Below are 16768 nucleotides of genomic sequence, written 5' to 3' on the forward strand. Positions count from 1 at the left end.
TATATATATATATATATATATATGACAGGCTTCTTACAGTTTCCGTCCACCAAATCCACTCACGATTTGGTCGGCCCGCGGCTATAGTAGAAGACACTTGCCCAAAATGCTACGCAGTAAGACTGAACCCGGGACGGCATGTTGGGAAGCAAGCCCCTTATCACACACCTGCACCTATATATATTATTTTGAAATACATATCTATCTCACATAAAACGGCAAGGCAAATGAAGAAATATGATACGGTCGCTCTGACTGCTAGAAATGGCAACCAAAACGTCCTTCAATTGGTTCTTGAGTGCCTTTGGCGAAGTCCATTCGAAGTCCAGTCGAATTGGGTTTCCAGTCTAAGGAATAAATACGTCCTCCTGTCCTCTCATCTGTCACGGAGGCCCAGAAAAATTATCACAGGCACCTCTAATCCGCTTCTGACTAAGCCATAAAAAAGGAAACATCAAGCTAACGTAGTCCTCCATATATTATACCTGCAATATGAGTCAGAACAGTCAAAGGTTAAACATCAACACACAAAATGCTTATGAAAATTTTCGTAGGGGGGTGGAGGATACGATGAGTTTAAATCCGGTATATAAATGTATTAAACGTCAGTGGAAATGATTAACGAAACAACCACTGGCTGTTATTTAGCCCAAGGTCAATCCTGGCCAACGATCAATGACATTCCAATCGTAACCATCCCGATTTCTTCTTTCTTTTCCTAGATACAGGGCTATATTACCTACTGTGCCTTTCCGTTTTTTAAGACGAGATTTGGCGGATCTTTTCTGTTTGGCTGCCAATTTTCAACCTCTTCAATTTCTGTTCAAATTGATTTCATAATCATTGAAAAGATCTGGTTTGGGCGCTAAGAGAGTCCAGTCACTGTGTAGAACCAAAGGTATACACAGCCGGTAATCTTCCAGTTTCGGGAGGTAAAAGAAGTAAATAAAAATAACGTCTTACTAGCATTATCCGTACTACTCTGAAATGTGATTTTTTTTAGCTGTTTATAAATAAATCACACACGTGATTGAATATCATAGTACCGGCTGCACAACAACTTATGGTAATCTTCCAGTATAGGGAAATAACGGTCAAACTAAAGCGTTTGACCCGAGCTCAAAAATAAAAAAATAATTAGTGTAATAGGTGTAAAACAACTTGCTGTGACCGAATATGAAGAAAAAAAATGCGCGCTCGCGAACGGGTGGGGTGGGGAGAGTACGGATAATACTAGTAAGACGTTAAGTTATTTCCCTTGTATTTTATTTACTTTTTTTACCTCCCGAAACTGGAAGATTACCTACACAACCTACGTATCGCTATGACTATGTACTCCGAAGACAAAATTTTCGAAACATTTCATAAAATATTAACTGTTCATGAATGAATCCTTTATGTTACAGACACAAGGCCTGACATTTTGAGAAAAGGGGGCTAATCGATTACATCGACCTCTGTACTTAACTGGTAGTTATTTCATCGATTCCCGAAAGGATGAAAGGCGAAGTCGAACCCGACGGCATTTGAACTCAGAATGTAAAGACAGGGTCAATGCCGCTGAGCATTTTGTCTGACAGTCTAACTAAAGATTCAGCCAGGTCGCTACCGTTCATGAATAATGACTAACATAGATAAGGCGGCGTGCTGGCAGAAACGTTAGCACGCCGGGCGAAATGCTTAGCGGTATTTCGTCTGCCGCTACGTTCTGAGTTCAAATTCCGCGGAGGTCGGCTTTGCCTTTCATCCTTTCAGGATCGATAAATTAAGTACCAGTTACGTACTGAGGTCGATGTAATCGACTTAATCCCTTTGTCTGTCCTTGTTTGTCTCCTCTGTGTTTAGCCCCTTGTTGGCAATAAAGAAATAAGAAACGTTAGCGCGCTGGGCGATAATGCTTAGCGGTATTTCGTCTCTCTTTACGTTCTGAGTTCAAATTCTGCCGAGGTTGACTTTGCCTTTCATCCTTTCGGGGTCGATAAATTAAGTACCAGCTGTGGACTGAGGTCGATCGACTGGCCTCTCTCCCAAAATTTCGGGCCTTTAGCCCTAGAGTAGAAAAGAATATTTAATGGAAAAAAAATAATATCCCACAAAAAAGTATCAAATGATAATTTTTTAAAATCTTTTTTCTCACTTTTTTAAAAATCTCTTTCAATTATTGATTTGACAAAATAGGTCGATATCCTCTCTTACAGGATAGGATAGTTAAATTGCTTAAAATTATCTTAAAGAATAAATCGAGTCCAAGACTTTTACCAAGCTAACAAATGAACATTAATAGCAATTAAGTCGAAATTTATCTTCACAGTCGCTCTATCTGCGAGATACAGCAGCCAAATATCACCTCAAATCACACTTTCCCTATCTGCTAATATAAAAAGAAACTGGTGGAACAATGGATAATGTAAATCCAAGAAAAACACTGTGTACAATAAATAAATGAATACACAGAATGGTTTGGTTACAGCTGGAACGCTTTTGATCATAAGTCTGTAGGATTATTGCTGACCGAGGGTTAAACAAGAATGACGGGCCAACAAGGGAGTCTGTCAGTCATAGGCAGAGAAAAGGGAAAGGCTACTTCGGTTTTATTACTTTCTACAAGAATCACCAGGAACAAATCTATAACACTTCCACACCTTTCATCTCAAACACCACTCCGCTCCATCACCACCACCACCACCACCACTACCACTACAGTAACGTTATAATACTTCACAAAGAGCGGAAATTATTATACTAACTAAATCTTGTTTGTTAGGACTTTTTCGCCGTCTTTTGTTTGTTTTCTTTCTGTTACTAGATCCATTTGCTGTTAAAATTCGTCGGTAACGACAACAGAAAAAAAAAAAGAAAGAGGGAGGTAGGCAGAAAGAAGAACAGAAAAGAAGGAGAAAAAGATAAAAGAACGAATGAAAATTCATTAAAAATAATCACATCATAAATCCCTGAGCCAACACATCTTTTTACCCAACACATCAAAGTTGAACAATTGAGGTTAGCAGCGAAGAAAACAAGGCGAATAAAAAAGAGAGCAGACGATTTTAAAACATGGAGGCACTAAAACATGTAGCAATTGCTTCTCCCACTTTTTCTTGTTATTTATTGTTGACCTTTACTTATAATACAGCAACTGCGGTGCAGCCTTTATTGAGCAGAGCTATGATGAAAGACATTCTAACTGTGACCATCCAGTCTTTTATTTTTCCTCGACATTAAAAAGCTTGCTTTATAACTTCATGGTTTTTGGGTTCAACTCCACTGAGTGGCACCAATGCCTTGTCGGTGAATTTGGTAGATGGAAACTGTGTGGAAGCCTTACATGTGTGTGTGTGTGTGTGTGGATATGTCTCCCCCACCACCACTTGACAACGAATGTTGGTTTGTTCACATCTCCATAACTTAGCAGTTCATCAAACGAGACCAGTAGAATAAGTATCAGAGCCCATTAACATACTGCCTCTACATGGCTGCAGTCCAATGAGTAAAACAAGTAAAAAATAAAAGATGGTACAAGGTTTCCCTAAACAACATTATTCAATGTATCCTTTATTGAAGGCAGGGTGATGTGATCTGAATGAGATTTGACTGCTGTTTCTAGCATGTCAAACAACCAACGTTTAACCTCTGACCTTTCAACGTGGATGCATGTTTCCAGGGAGGAAAGGATGAGAGAAGTGGAGGAAATATTTTGTCTTTTCTTTTCTTTTTTTTTTTGCTTATTAAAAGAAAAGGATCAAAGAAAAATTAATAATTCTGTTTCCAACGTTGTTACAAAATAATATTAAAAAACTGCAAACTGACATTATCATCATCATCGTTTAACATCTGCTTTCCATGCTAGCATGGGTCGGACGATTTGACTGAGGACTGGTGAACCAGATGGCTACACCAGGCTCCAATCTGATTTTGCAGGATGCCCTTCCTAACGCCAACCACTCCGAGAGTGTAATGGGTGCTTTTATGTGCCACTGGCACAAAGGCCAATCAGGCGGTACTGGCAACGGCCACGCTTGAAATGGTGTCTTTTACATGCCACCTGCACAGGAGCGAGTCCAGCGGCACTGGCAACGATCTCGCTCAAATGTCTTTACACGTGTCACTGGCACAAGTGCCAGGGCATAGGTGCCATCACGATTTCGCTTTCGCATCGTTAATCTAACAGGCTAGTGAGACAGATGATGGATAGATTAGATTTTGAATTAATAGCTGGGTGAGGGATCAGGTGCCTAGTTTAGCTTTTAGGAGAATGAACATTGTCCAAAAATGGTCAAGAACCAGTAGATCACAGAGAGAGACAAACAAACAGAGATGAAGACAATAGATCTTTAACCCTTTCGTTACTGTATTTATTTTGAGAGTGGAGGTGCAATGGCCCAGCGGTTAGGGCAGCGGACTCGTGGTCGGAGGATCATGGTTTCGATTCCCAGACCGAGTGTTATGTGTGTTTATTGAGCGAAAACACCTAAAAGCTCCATGAGGCTCCGGCAGGGGGCGGTGGCGACCCCTGTTGTACTCTTTTGCCCCAACTTTCTCTCATTCTTTCTTCCTGTTTCTTGAGTAACGCTGCGATGGACTGGCGTCCCGTCCAGCTGGGGAACACATACGCCATAGAAACCGGGAAACTGGGCCCATGAGCCTGGCTAGACTTTAAAAGGGCGCATAAATAATAATTTTAAAAAAATTATTTTGAGATGCTCTGTGTTTCTTTCAATTACTTTAAATATAACAAAGAATCTAGTAAAATAACTTAGTTATCATTCAGTTAGTGTCAGGAACATAAATTGTGACTAAGGTTTTGGTGGAAGATTTTAATTCAAAACTTATGAAAACAAGACATTTGTACTCAGAGCCAGTTTCAGCCAGATTGGTAACAAAAAGGTTAACAAACTGGCTTCTGATGGTGTGCACTAGATTTCAGTCATACATAGGAAGAGAAACAAGCCTTTCTAAATGGCATTAGTAATATATATTTCTTTATTGCTCACAGGGGGCTAAACATAGAGGGGACAAACAAGGACAGACAAAATAAATAATATATGTGAAACAACTGGAATTGAAAGCCATGTTAACTTGTCCAGAATCTTTTGTCCAGCAATACATGGCAGATATGTTATACAATGGTTTATCAGAAGAGAATGTTTTATAGAGAAGCTTAGCTGATATCTTTCATTATAAACTGCTGGCATATATTTTATCAACTGCTCACTGGATGTAAGCTCTAAACAGACTATGACAATGCTATATCAACAACATCATCATTTTAATGCCCACATGCTTGCATATGTCAGATGGAGATGTCGACACAGATTTTCTGCAACTGGATACCCTTCCTGTTGCTAACCCTCACTTGTTTCCAAGCAAGCCATGACCAGATGTTTTCATGGAGGAACAGAAATGAAGGACACCACTTGTATGACACTGATACCCATTTACAACAATCATAAGGTAGTGCTGACAGAATCGTTAGCACGCCGGGTGAAATGCTTAGCGGTATTTCGTCTGCCGCTATGTTCTGAGTTCAAATTCCACCAAGGTCGACTTATCCTTTCGGGGTCGATAGATTAAGTACCAGTTGAGTACTGGGGTCAATGCAATCGACTCGTCCCCTCGCCACAAATTTCAGGCCTTATGCTTATAGTAGAAAGGATTTACAACAACCATGTAATGTCAAAACAAGGAGACACAAACACAAACATATATATATATATATATATATATATATATATATATATACACATATATACATACATATATACACACACACAAACAGGCTCCTTTCATTTTCCATTTTTTTTTTACCAGTTCCATTCACCAAGACTTTGGTTAGTCCAAAACTACAGAAGAAAATATTTGCCCAAGTGGTCACACAGGGTTGGGAAGATTATTATGTTTCGTTCAATGTTTTACTGCATCAAATACTGAGGGGGTTAGCCAATCAGGAGCCAGCTTTCACATGGTCATTCAGTTTGCTAAAAATAGTGGTCAAATATTGTCCAAATCATATATAACTGTCGCAAGAGATACAACCCGTCTGAAATAATGAGAGCATGATCAGAGATGGAGCACCTGCAAACATGGATAAGAACTGCAAATATGGATATAAGAACCTATCTATCTACCTCTGTATTCTCCATAAGTCTTGAGAATACAGAGGTAGGTAGATATATAATGAGATAAGGACACAGTAGTCTGGTGAGCGGTGTGTGTTCATGTGTGTATATACATGTATATCCTGAGTGTGTAGTTATGAAACTTGCTTTGTAACAAAGTGGTTTTGGGTTCAATTCCCACTGCACAGTATCTTGGATAAGTGTCATTTACTATATAGTCACTAGATCAATGCTCTGCAAGTGAATTTGGTAATGGGGAAACTGTATGGATGCCCATTGTATGTGTGGGTGTGCCTTTGAGCTTGTTCTCCCCACAACCATTGATAACTGGTGGTGGTTTATTGTTCCTGTAACTTGGAAGTTCATCAATAGCTACTAATAGAATAAGTAACACACTCCGTAAAAAAATAAAATAAAGTACTTGAATCCATCTGTTCAGCAAAACTAGTGATTCTCAACTATTTTTTTTTTAAGGACCCCTTCGATTACTATTTTATTCTGGTGGATCCCTCCCCACCAGTAGCCACTCAATGTTTAAAACTTAATTCTATAGATACTTCTTTCAAAATTGCTATTTTGTTCATCACACATTTACTTGTGTAGATTGAACTATGTGAAACGTTAAAGAGAGAACCCTAGACGTTTTTTTGCAATAAATACATCTACAGCAAAATATTTTCATGGACCGTTCAAATAATACTGTGGGCCCAATTTACTTAATTTGCTTATGTGAACCCCCCAAAACTCTTATATGGACCCCAGGGGTCATACAGATCCAAGTTGAGAACAGCTGAATTAAACCTTCGAATGCAGTACCCAGCATGTCTGCATTCCAGCGAAGAGAAAAAATAAAACACGAAAACATATATATATATTTTATATGTATGAATGTTTACAAATGAAGGGGAAAAAAGTAGTCTGTACATCAAAACATAAAATAGAGTTTGTATATTTCATGAGAAGCAATTTGAATCGTTACACTGAATTTTATGTTACAAATTATTCAGACAATTGATGAAAGGAAGCAGCATAACAATATATAAGAAAAAATATTCATAAATACATCAACATATGATTAGTCAGCGAGATTTGATTGGTTGACAAGAAAGCATTAGATAATGCATCACACATTCATCTGTTCAATTGTCAGACACATTACGGTGATGTATTCATCTGCTGTCTTGTGATACAATAGAACAAGGCATATCAGTGTTGTCTACATGTTAAGTGCACCAGGTTAGCTAGAAAGTACGAGTTCAATCCTTGGGTAAGTCAAGCTATATACAGGCTGGTTTAAGCATTAAATATTCCTGTATTATTTCCTATTATATCACTGATAATTCTAATGGCTGGCATTAGGAAGGGCATCATTTATAGAAACCATGCCAAAACAAACAACTGAAGCCTGGTACAGCAGGTCAGCTGCTGTCAAACCATCCAACCCATGCCAGCATGGAAAATGGATGTTAAATAGTGATGATACACACACACACACACACACACACACACACACATTATATATATATATACATCTAGGTACTGGCATCACCTTGAGGTGAGGTGAAGAAATTTGCTTTGCAACCTCAATTTCAGGTTTGGCTTCTTGGGTGTCTTCAACAGTAGACCCAGACAGAGCAACATGTTTGGAGTAAATTTGGTAAACAAAAACTTAAAAAGAAGCCCAGCATCTGTGTGTGTGTGTGTGTGTGTGTGTACAAATATATATATATATATATATATATATATATATATATATATACATACATATATACATATATATATATATTTTTTTCTCTCCTTGTTTCTTTCTGTGTTCCTTTCTGTTGAAGAGCGTAGGCTTGAAATGTTAAAGACTTTATTCCAGAGCGTTATACTAATACATCCATTTGTTGTTTACACCACCTGTCTTCGTCTGTTGTTTTTTCGTGAATTCTCCCCTATATATATATATATATATATATATATATATACAGTTATATATTAAGTTAGACATAGCCTAGACCAATCTTTGGTCAAAGCATATCTAAGTTTTATATATGTGTGTATATAATATATATGTTTATAAATACTATTCAAGTATCACAAAATTGTTTGGGCGGTAAATTTGTTGTAAATTGGGGGAGTTTCATGCTATTAAGAAACGTTTGTGTTGCAAATTGTATTGGCAGATGGCAGACATCAAGGGGCATAAAATCAGGGAAATTAAACGTTAGTTAACAACATAGGCGGAAATCAGGTCTGAATAATTTTATGGCGGTAAGTGGGGTTGGCGGAAAATCGAGATGGTATAAGAGCGGGGGCAGACTGTATATACATATATATATGTGTGTATATATATATAAATATATATATATATATATGTATACCTCAGTCCACTCTGCTAGGTGATCAGTGTTAGGAAGGGCATCCACCTGTAAAAATCCTGCCAAAACAGACACAGTTGTCTGATGCAAGCTTCTGCCTGGCTGGCACCTGTCAAACCATACCAGCATGGAAGGCAGACATTAAATGATGATGATGATGATACATGCATTAGAGTATTAGCTGCCATATGACAGGTAAATTTGGAAGTATATTTTAGCAACCATGGGTAATAGCAGGAAATAGGGCAGATATATACAATAATCATAAACTTTTATCAAACTTCCTGGGCTTATAAAATGATGAAATGAATAAAATATTTTCAAAAAAAGAAAAAACAATAACTTAAAATTAAAACAAAATTTCTCATCTGAATAATTGTTCAAATTATTCTACCCTTTCGTCCCTCTTTTCTTCCCATCCAATGATTCATTCCCTTTCACTGTGTGTATGTATGTGTGTGTGGTATTCTTTTACACAATTCCTGCCACCAAGCCTAGTGTGTGCACTCATCCTGCAACTCTTATATTAACTTTCTCTGTATCTCTCTTTTACTCTCTCTCTCTCTCTCTCTCTTTTCATACAATGTAAAGCATCACTGAAGAAATCAGCCAATCAGCCTTTGTATCAGCTATTATATACATAATAGACACAGGTGTGACTATAAGCACAGGTGTGACTATAAACACAGGTGTGGCCGTGTTGTAAGAGGTTTGTTTCCCGATTGCATGGTTCAGAGTTCAGTCCCACTGCGTGACACCTTGAGTAAATATCTTCTACTATAGTCTCAAATCAACCAAAACCTGGTGAGTGAATTTGGTAGAAGGAAACTGAAAGAAGCCTTTCATGTGTATGTCTGTGTGTCTTTACGTCTGCATTTGTCCCCACCACCACCACCACCACCACTGCTTGACAATCAGCGTTAGTGTGTTTATGTCCCCCCCACCATCACTTAGCGGTCCAGCAAAACACACTAATAGAGTAAATGCCAGACTTTAAAAAAAAAATAATAAGTACTGGGGTGGGATGGCGGGGGGGTGGTCGATTCATTCAACTAAATATTCTTCAAGGGAATGCTCCAGTATGACTACAATCTAGTAACTGAAACAAGTAAGAGATAAAAGATAGATAAGCGATGTATGTGTGTGTGTGTGTGTGTGTGTGTGTGTGTGTGTGTGTGTGTGTGTGTGTGTGTGTGTGTGTGTGTGTGTGTGTGTGCATCCATATTCGCACACATACACGTTCTCTCTTTTCTGTATAAGGTTACAACTTAAATTTCCCTGGAGTGAAGGTAAGACACAGCTGTCTTTATAACAATGAAGCACAAATGACACGTTCACATCTGTCCTCTGCTCTAGAAAACAGACAGACTGTCCTTTCTTTAATGGCACGTTAATCAAGGATACACGTTTACGATTTCAGATTATCTCCCTTCTTCGTTTGAAATTGACTGCCTATGCCATCAGGTGTTTGTTTACTTCCCCACAAAGTGAAAATAATTTTAGTAAGTCAGGAAGTATTTAATGTAACAATGTGGTATTTACTATACATCAATACAAATTCATGCCACTATATATGTATATATATATCTATATATATATATATATATATATATATATATATATATATATATATATATATATATATATATATATATATATATATATATATATATATACATATGTATACACATACAGATATATACACAACACTAATTCATGCCACTATATATATATATATATATATATATACATACACACATACATACAGATATATACACAACACTAATTCATGCCACTATATGTATATATATGTATATATATATACACACACACATATGTACATACATACATACAGATGTATACACATACATATGCATATCTATATATGCGTACATATTGCACATACATACGTACATATGCATGCAAATGCGCATACATATGACCATATGACCATATATACATGCATGCACGTGTGCAGCCGAGCACGTGCATGCGAATAGCCATGCACAATGCAATCGTACACTCACGTAAATACACAAATATATATTCACACACATGAATGCGTGCACACCCACACACATGGATGCACATACAAATACACACAAAAATCTACATGCACAAATGTATATATATGCACACACAAACACCAGTGTATGTGTATATATGGACATATAGATAGGTGTATACAAAATCACGGACTCACGTCTATGCACATAAATATACGTATGGACCCGAGCGTATACGTACGCAGACAGGGGCATATATATTCATAAATACATGTATATACACACATACATATTGATAAATGCACTTGTATAAGATTCACACTCAAACGCATACTCATACATACATAAACATCGTATACGCACATATGCATATATATATATATATATATATATATATATATATACATATATATAGAGAGAAAAGGGGTGAGAGAGAGGAGATTCACTTACATACACACAATATATACGCACGAACACACACACACACCATCGCTTTGCCAAAGCGAAATGCCAAAATATATATTCACACATTTAAATACACACGTACACACATATACACACGCCCGTACATAAAATATAACACATGCATACGCACAGATGCACACGTACACACATGCATACACACACACACATGTACACACGGACACAGACAGACGCACACACACAATATGTATATGTCGCTTTGCTTATCTCCGCCTTCTGTGGTCTAGTTGATGATATCCAGTACTTCGTCTATCTGCTACATATTTTATTGTCCTTGGAAGGGAAAGCTTATGATGAGATATGAACTCAGAATGTAAAGGGGACGCAACCAAATACCACAAGGTGTTTTACCTAACAACCTAACACTCTACCTACTGTACATCTGCGCACACACACACACACACACACACATAATATCTATCTATCTATCTATCTATATATATATATATAAACACATACACACTCATGTTTTGAGTTATATTACTCTGTTTACATCTTCAAACCTATAGATAGATAGATAGATAGATAGATAGATAGATAGATGGATAGGTAGATGGATAGGTAGATGGATAGGTAGATAGATAGATAGATAGATAGATAGATGGATAGATAGATGGATAGGTAGATGGATAGATAGATAGATAGATAGATAGATAGATAGATAGATAGATGGATAGGTAGATGGGTAGATGGATAGATAGATAGATAGATATACATATATACATATATATATATGAACAAACACACACGCCAACACATAATATAGTCTTCAATATATTTATATTTAAACATTGCTTTGATAATGCAACTCTCAGTGTTTTGAGTCACATAGCTTTACAGCTAAATACGTGTAACCGTGCCTGCATGCGTCAGTGTGTGTGTGTGTGTGTGTGTGTGTGTGTGTGTGTGTGTGTATGTTTAAGCGTACTGTATATACGTGTGTGCATCTAAGTATACATGTATGTGTGTATGTTTATATATATATGTGTGTGTGTGTGTATGTGTGTGTGTGTGTGTGTGTGTGTGTGTGACTGTCTCGGGGTTTGTTCAAACGATGAGCAAATTAAAAGACTTCGCAAAATTTGTGTGTGCATAAGAGAGAGAGAGAGAAAGAAAGAAAGAATGTGTGTATGTATTGTGTGTGCATGTAAAAGAAATATATACACAGGTACACAGCGAATATATCTGCAAACATGCTATATTCAATACAAAGAAAATCCGAAGTAAAATAATGGAGATACAAGACATTTACATACATATGTGTGTGTATCTACACACACACACACTTATACACAGGGAATTCGTATGCATAATTGTAAGTAATATTTCCTAGCATATATTGCTTATGCATTTTTAGACATAAGTGCATACGTATTCAAATAAGCACACACACACATACGCACACACACGCATACACCATCAGCCAGAGTGTTCTTACACCTACACTCGCAGTTGGAGATACCCATTCGCAGACATATACGCACACCCATGTACTTGGCACGTTTATCTGCACACATAGGCTTTATATAGCTATCTGCTTTGTTCACTCACACACACATATACACACACGCGTATACACCTACACCTGTGAACGAACACCTTCAGATACAGTACACATATGCATATATATATATATATATATATATATATGTACGTGAATACACACATATACCCAAAAACATACATACACGAACACACACACAAAGACCTACACACACACACACACACACATACAAACACGAACACAAACATACGAACAAACGAACTCACACAAACACAACCACATTCATATACAGTCATACACACACACAGCTGTGTGTGTGTGTGTATCTACCGTCTGTAAAAAACACATCCCAAAGAAGCACAACACACACACACACACACATGTATATAACAAATGCACAATGCACGCTTTGTTATATATATATATATATATATATTATACATGTATGCATAATAAAATTCCAGATATAAGCGTGTACACACAGACACACACGAACATTCATTGGTGAGAGTAGTTTGACAGTATCAAAGCAGATATGAGGACGTCTGAAATAAAGATTTTCACGAATTAGGCCTTGTGAAAGACGGAATTTTAGAAGCAATAAAAATTTTAGTAAATCTTCCGCTGTGTTGTGGCTTTCATCCGTTTTTCTTCACCTATAACTTAACTATGCTTTCGAGTACAAGGTTTATACTTAAATAGTTTCTGGTCGTGTTGTTTGTTGTTGTTGATTAGGTTTTTTTCTTTGTTTATTTTATGTCACTTGCTTTGCTGATTGTGTTTATGGTCGTTTATGGTGTTATTGGGTGACGGAGAGTAAGAAAGAGAGTAGTTACGGTAGAGAGAGAGAGAGGCTGTGTGAGTGAGAGAGCAGAGAAAGACTGTGTGTGAGAATAAAGAGAGTGGGTGAGGGCAGAGAGAGAGAGAATAAGAGCAGAGAGAGTGAGTACAGAGAGTGTAAGTGAAGAGAGAAGTCAGGGAAAGAGAGAGAGAGAAATCAGTGGTGAAAGAGACGGAGAGAGCACGGGAAAGAAACGATTCAAAAAAAAAAAAACTGATAGATATAGAAAGAAAGAAAGATAGATAGATAGATAGACGGCTAGATAGATAGACAGGGAGATAGATGGATATAGACGTATGAATAGAGAGACGGAGAGATAGATCGATATATAGACGGATGAACAGACAGATAGATAGATAGATAGAAGGTTAGATAGATAGACGGATAGATAGATAGACGGATGGATAGATAGATAGATAGATAGATAGATAGGTAGGTAGGTAGATAGATAGATAGAAAATATTAGAACGAAGGAGTGTTTTTAATGCTGGACATTATAGCGGAGAGAAGTATGAACTGAAGAGATCTAAACAAAGAGACAGATTTCGTGAGAGAGAGACGGCGGAGAAAGAGAGAGAGGGAAAAAGAATGAGGAAGAGAGAGAGAGAAAAAGGGAGAGGAACAGATAACAACAGAGTGTGTATGTGAGAGAGTGAGAAAGAGGAGTAGATAGAATGAAAGTGTATACGAGAGTGAGGGAGAGAAAGAAAGAAAGAGAGAGAGAGAGAGAGAGACTGAATGACATGTAAGTAGACAGAGAGAAAGATTAGAGTATAATTGAAGGGAGTGTGTGGAAAAAAAGGTTACCTACCTGGTTCAGGCTTCATTGCCACGTCCGATGATGGCAGAAGATAAAGTATTGCGAGAGGGTGAGTGACGTTGTCGTAGTGGCCGTCCACTTCACACAGAGACAGACATCGAACCCGCAGCTGAAGTATATAGTTGACCTTCTGTCTTCTTGCCTGAAATAAATAAACTCACTTCTCTCTCTTTTTATCACCACACTGTGTCTCTTAATTCACCCTTCTTCCTGGCTTCGGTTTCTTTATACTGATATACAATCATCTGTCTATTGGAATATACACTCAGCTGATTGCATGTATGTATAAACACTCAGCTGTTTTTATGTATATGTGTATGTTTGTCGAGACACTTAGTTGTCTGTACAAATGTAGATAATACACTCAGCTGTTTGTGTGTCCGTATATAATGGGGTGAGTGAGGGACACCCATATGCCTGTCTATAAAACACGTCCATGGTTTGTTATTTCTTTGCCGCATTCACAGAGGTTGTTGGTTCGAATGGCTCTTTGTCCTCGATATAATCCAGGCGATCTGTGTTCGTCTTATGAAACATCGGGTAGAGAGAAGTAATTCGGGAAACTATCACCAACCGTGAGTCTATGGTGTACTGTAGCTGTATGAGTAAGTATGTGAGTGAGAGCGAATGTAATGTGAGTGAGCATGAATAAGTGAGTGAGTGTGCCTAAGTGAATGAGTGTGTATGTATTTGTGAGTGTGTCTAAGTGAAGTGAAGTGAATACTAACTTGGTCTGGGCCAGTTGTCCGACTATATATATATATATATATATATATATATATATATATATATAATCTCAATGGGTGAACGTTCTCACTAATCGCAAGAACAGAAACGAGCAAAAAACTCTTAAACTAAGATAATTTCATTGGCAAGAGCAGATAATGTCGTTCAGTAAAACTTTATAACATTCACGCATGCATATATAGACAGACAAGAGAATACATTACAGAAACAGACATACAAACACACGCAAACACATTAACTAATGTTCACAGTGTAAAAAATAATAATAGTTTTTTTGTGGCTTGGTTATTTGTCAACTCTCAGCACACTCATGTTGTTGTTGTTGTTGTTATACTGCTGGAGTGAGACTGAAGTGTCAAGCTCCACTCCCCTGCTGTCAAACCTCTCTCACTATCAGCTGTAAGGTCCCTCTTGCCCTACTCCTAGAATAAATTACTAGATTCTTGCCTAGTCATGCCGACTGCTATTAGGTAATAATACTAATGTATACAAACTGTTCACCTAATATATATTATATAAACTTACATAGAATATATATATATATATATATATGTGTGTGTGTGTGTGTGTGTGTGTGTGTGTGTCTATAATGTCGATTAAGTAATTTTAGAGGGTTAATCTAGACTTACATATCACAACATACTGGTGATTTTTAAGTAGTGAGCTAGATCTATGTACTTACATAAACACTATACTATGTATCAGAGAAAAACTGATCACACGTATATAAGAAAGAAAATATTAGTCACACACACATAGGTGTATTCAAAACTTTATGTGTAATTTTTCTTATACATTAATGGAAGTTCATCTTAACGTAGACATATAAAGAATACAAGTCATATATCGTTACATATACAGAGTCTATTGCTCGTATACTTATGTATATAAAACTTTATCTGTCTACCTCGAAAACACTTTTCTCCACACCTTTGTATATATATAATCTTGTATGTACGTAGAATATGTCGTTTACGTATGCACGTAGAATATGTATATTGTTTATATAAACAATAATATTCACTCGTACATTTTTGTATATAAACACTAGGTTATATACGTAGACCTATGCTAAAATAAAAACAAAAAAAACTTTAGTATGAACGAGTGTGCATATATGTAACATATATGTAAAAATTATTGGAGTACTACACTTAAATTTTAACTGGGTATATATTAATATATACACCCTCGTACGTCAGTGTGTCTATGTCTGTTTTGCACCTATCGTCACTGCGATGAGGAAAATATTAATTCCTCACGTTATTATTTTTTTTTTAACTGAAAAGCAGCAAATTTAAACACGCTTATACCCGTGTATATATATATATATATATATATATATATATATATATATCCTTTAATGATGGTGAGGAATTAAACACTCGAGTAATAATAATACCTTGGTGCCACCTCGATGAATGAAAAGTTGGCGACAGAGGAACATGAAGCAATGGTAATATTAGCTTCTTAATGTAGGTATTTTATCGCAAGTTTTCCTATATCTACGGTACTCCGAATCCCGGGCAGAAGAAATCCATTTGCATAATGAGAGTCTGAGCACTAAAAAAAAAGCTTCATAGGAGCTACTATTCTACCGCCAACGAAAAATACATAACGCATTCTATTTACATTGGAACGAGCACTGCAATACTGCTAAATAAGATTAATTAAAGAAGATATATATTATCTCTATCTAGGGTCTACTATAGAAATTTAGAAACAGTTCTGGTAGAACATGGAAAATATTTACAGTCGATAGTGGTAAAATTATTGTGTTATATACGTATATATATATATATTCTATGATTGTGTACGTTTCAATAGAGAAATGTGTTGAAATGAATATTCCAGCCAAGTGTCATTCTGTGCTGTATCTTTCCAGTTG

At 36.8% G+C, this 16768-nt stretch overlaps 1 protein-coding gene across 2 annotated transcripts in view; it reads right to left on the reverse strand.

Annotated features, from left to right (window-relative positions):
• The window catches only part of LOC106874620 (atos homolog protein A), a 212194-nt gene extending 196015 nt beyond the window's left edge, over nucleotides 1–16179 (reverse strand). Inside the window, exon 1 of one of the 2 annotated variants that reach the window (XM_052970434.1) lies at nucleotides 14125–16179. Coding sequence is in view for 1 of the 2 variants with exons in the window: in XM_014922412.2 (XP_014777898.1) it covers nucleotides 14125–14140 (16 nt within the window). In the remaining variant the exon portion in view is untranslated. The remainder of the gene's footprint in view (nucleotides 1–14124) is intronic. The other variant, XM_014922412.2, reaches the window with a different exon arrangement.
• Between the last annotated feature and the right edge of the window lie 589 nt (nucleotides 16180–16768).

Source organism: Octopus bimaculoides, chromosome 9, assembly GCF_001194135.2.
Source record: "Octopus bimaculoides isolate UCB-OBI-ISO-001 chromosome 9, ASM119413v2, whole genome shotgun sequence".
In the NCBI taxonomy this organism is placed as follows: Eukaryota; Metazoa; Mollusca; class Cephalopoda; order Octopoda; family Octopodidae; genus Octopus; species Octopus bimaculoides.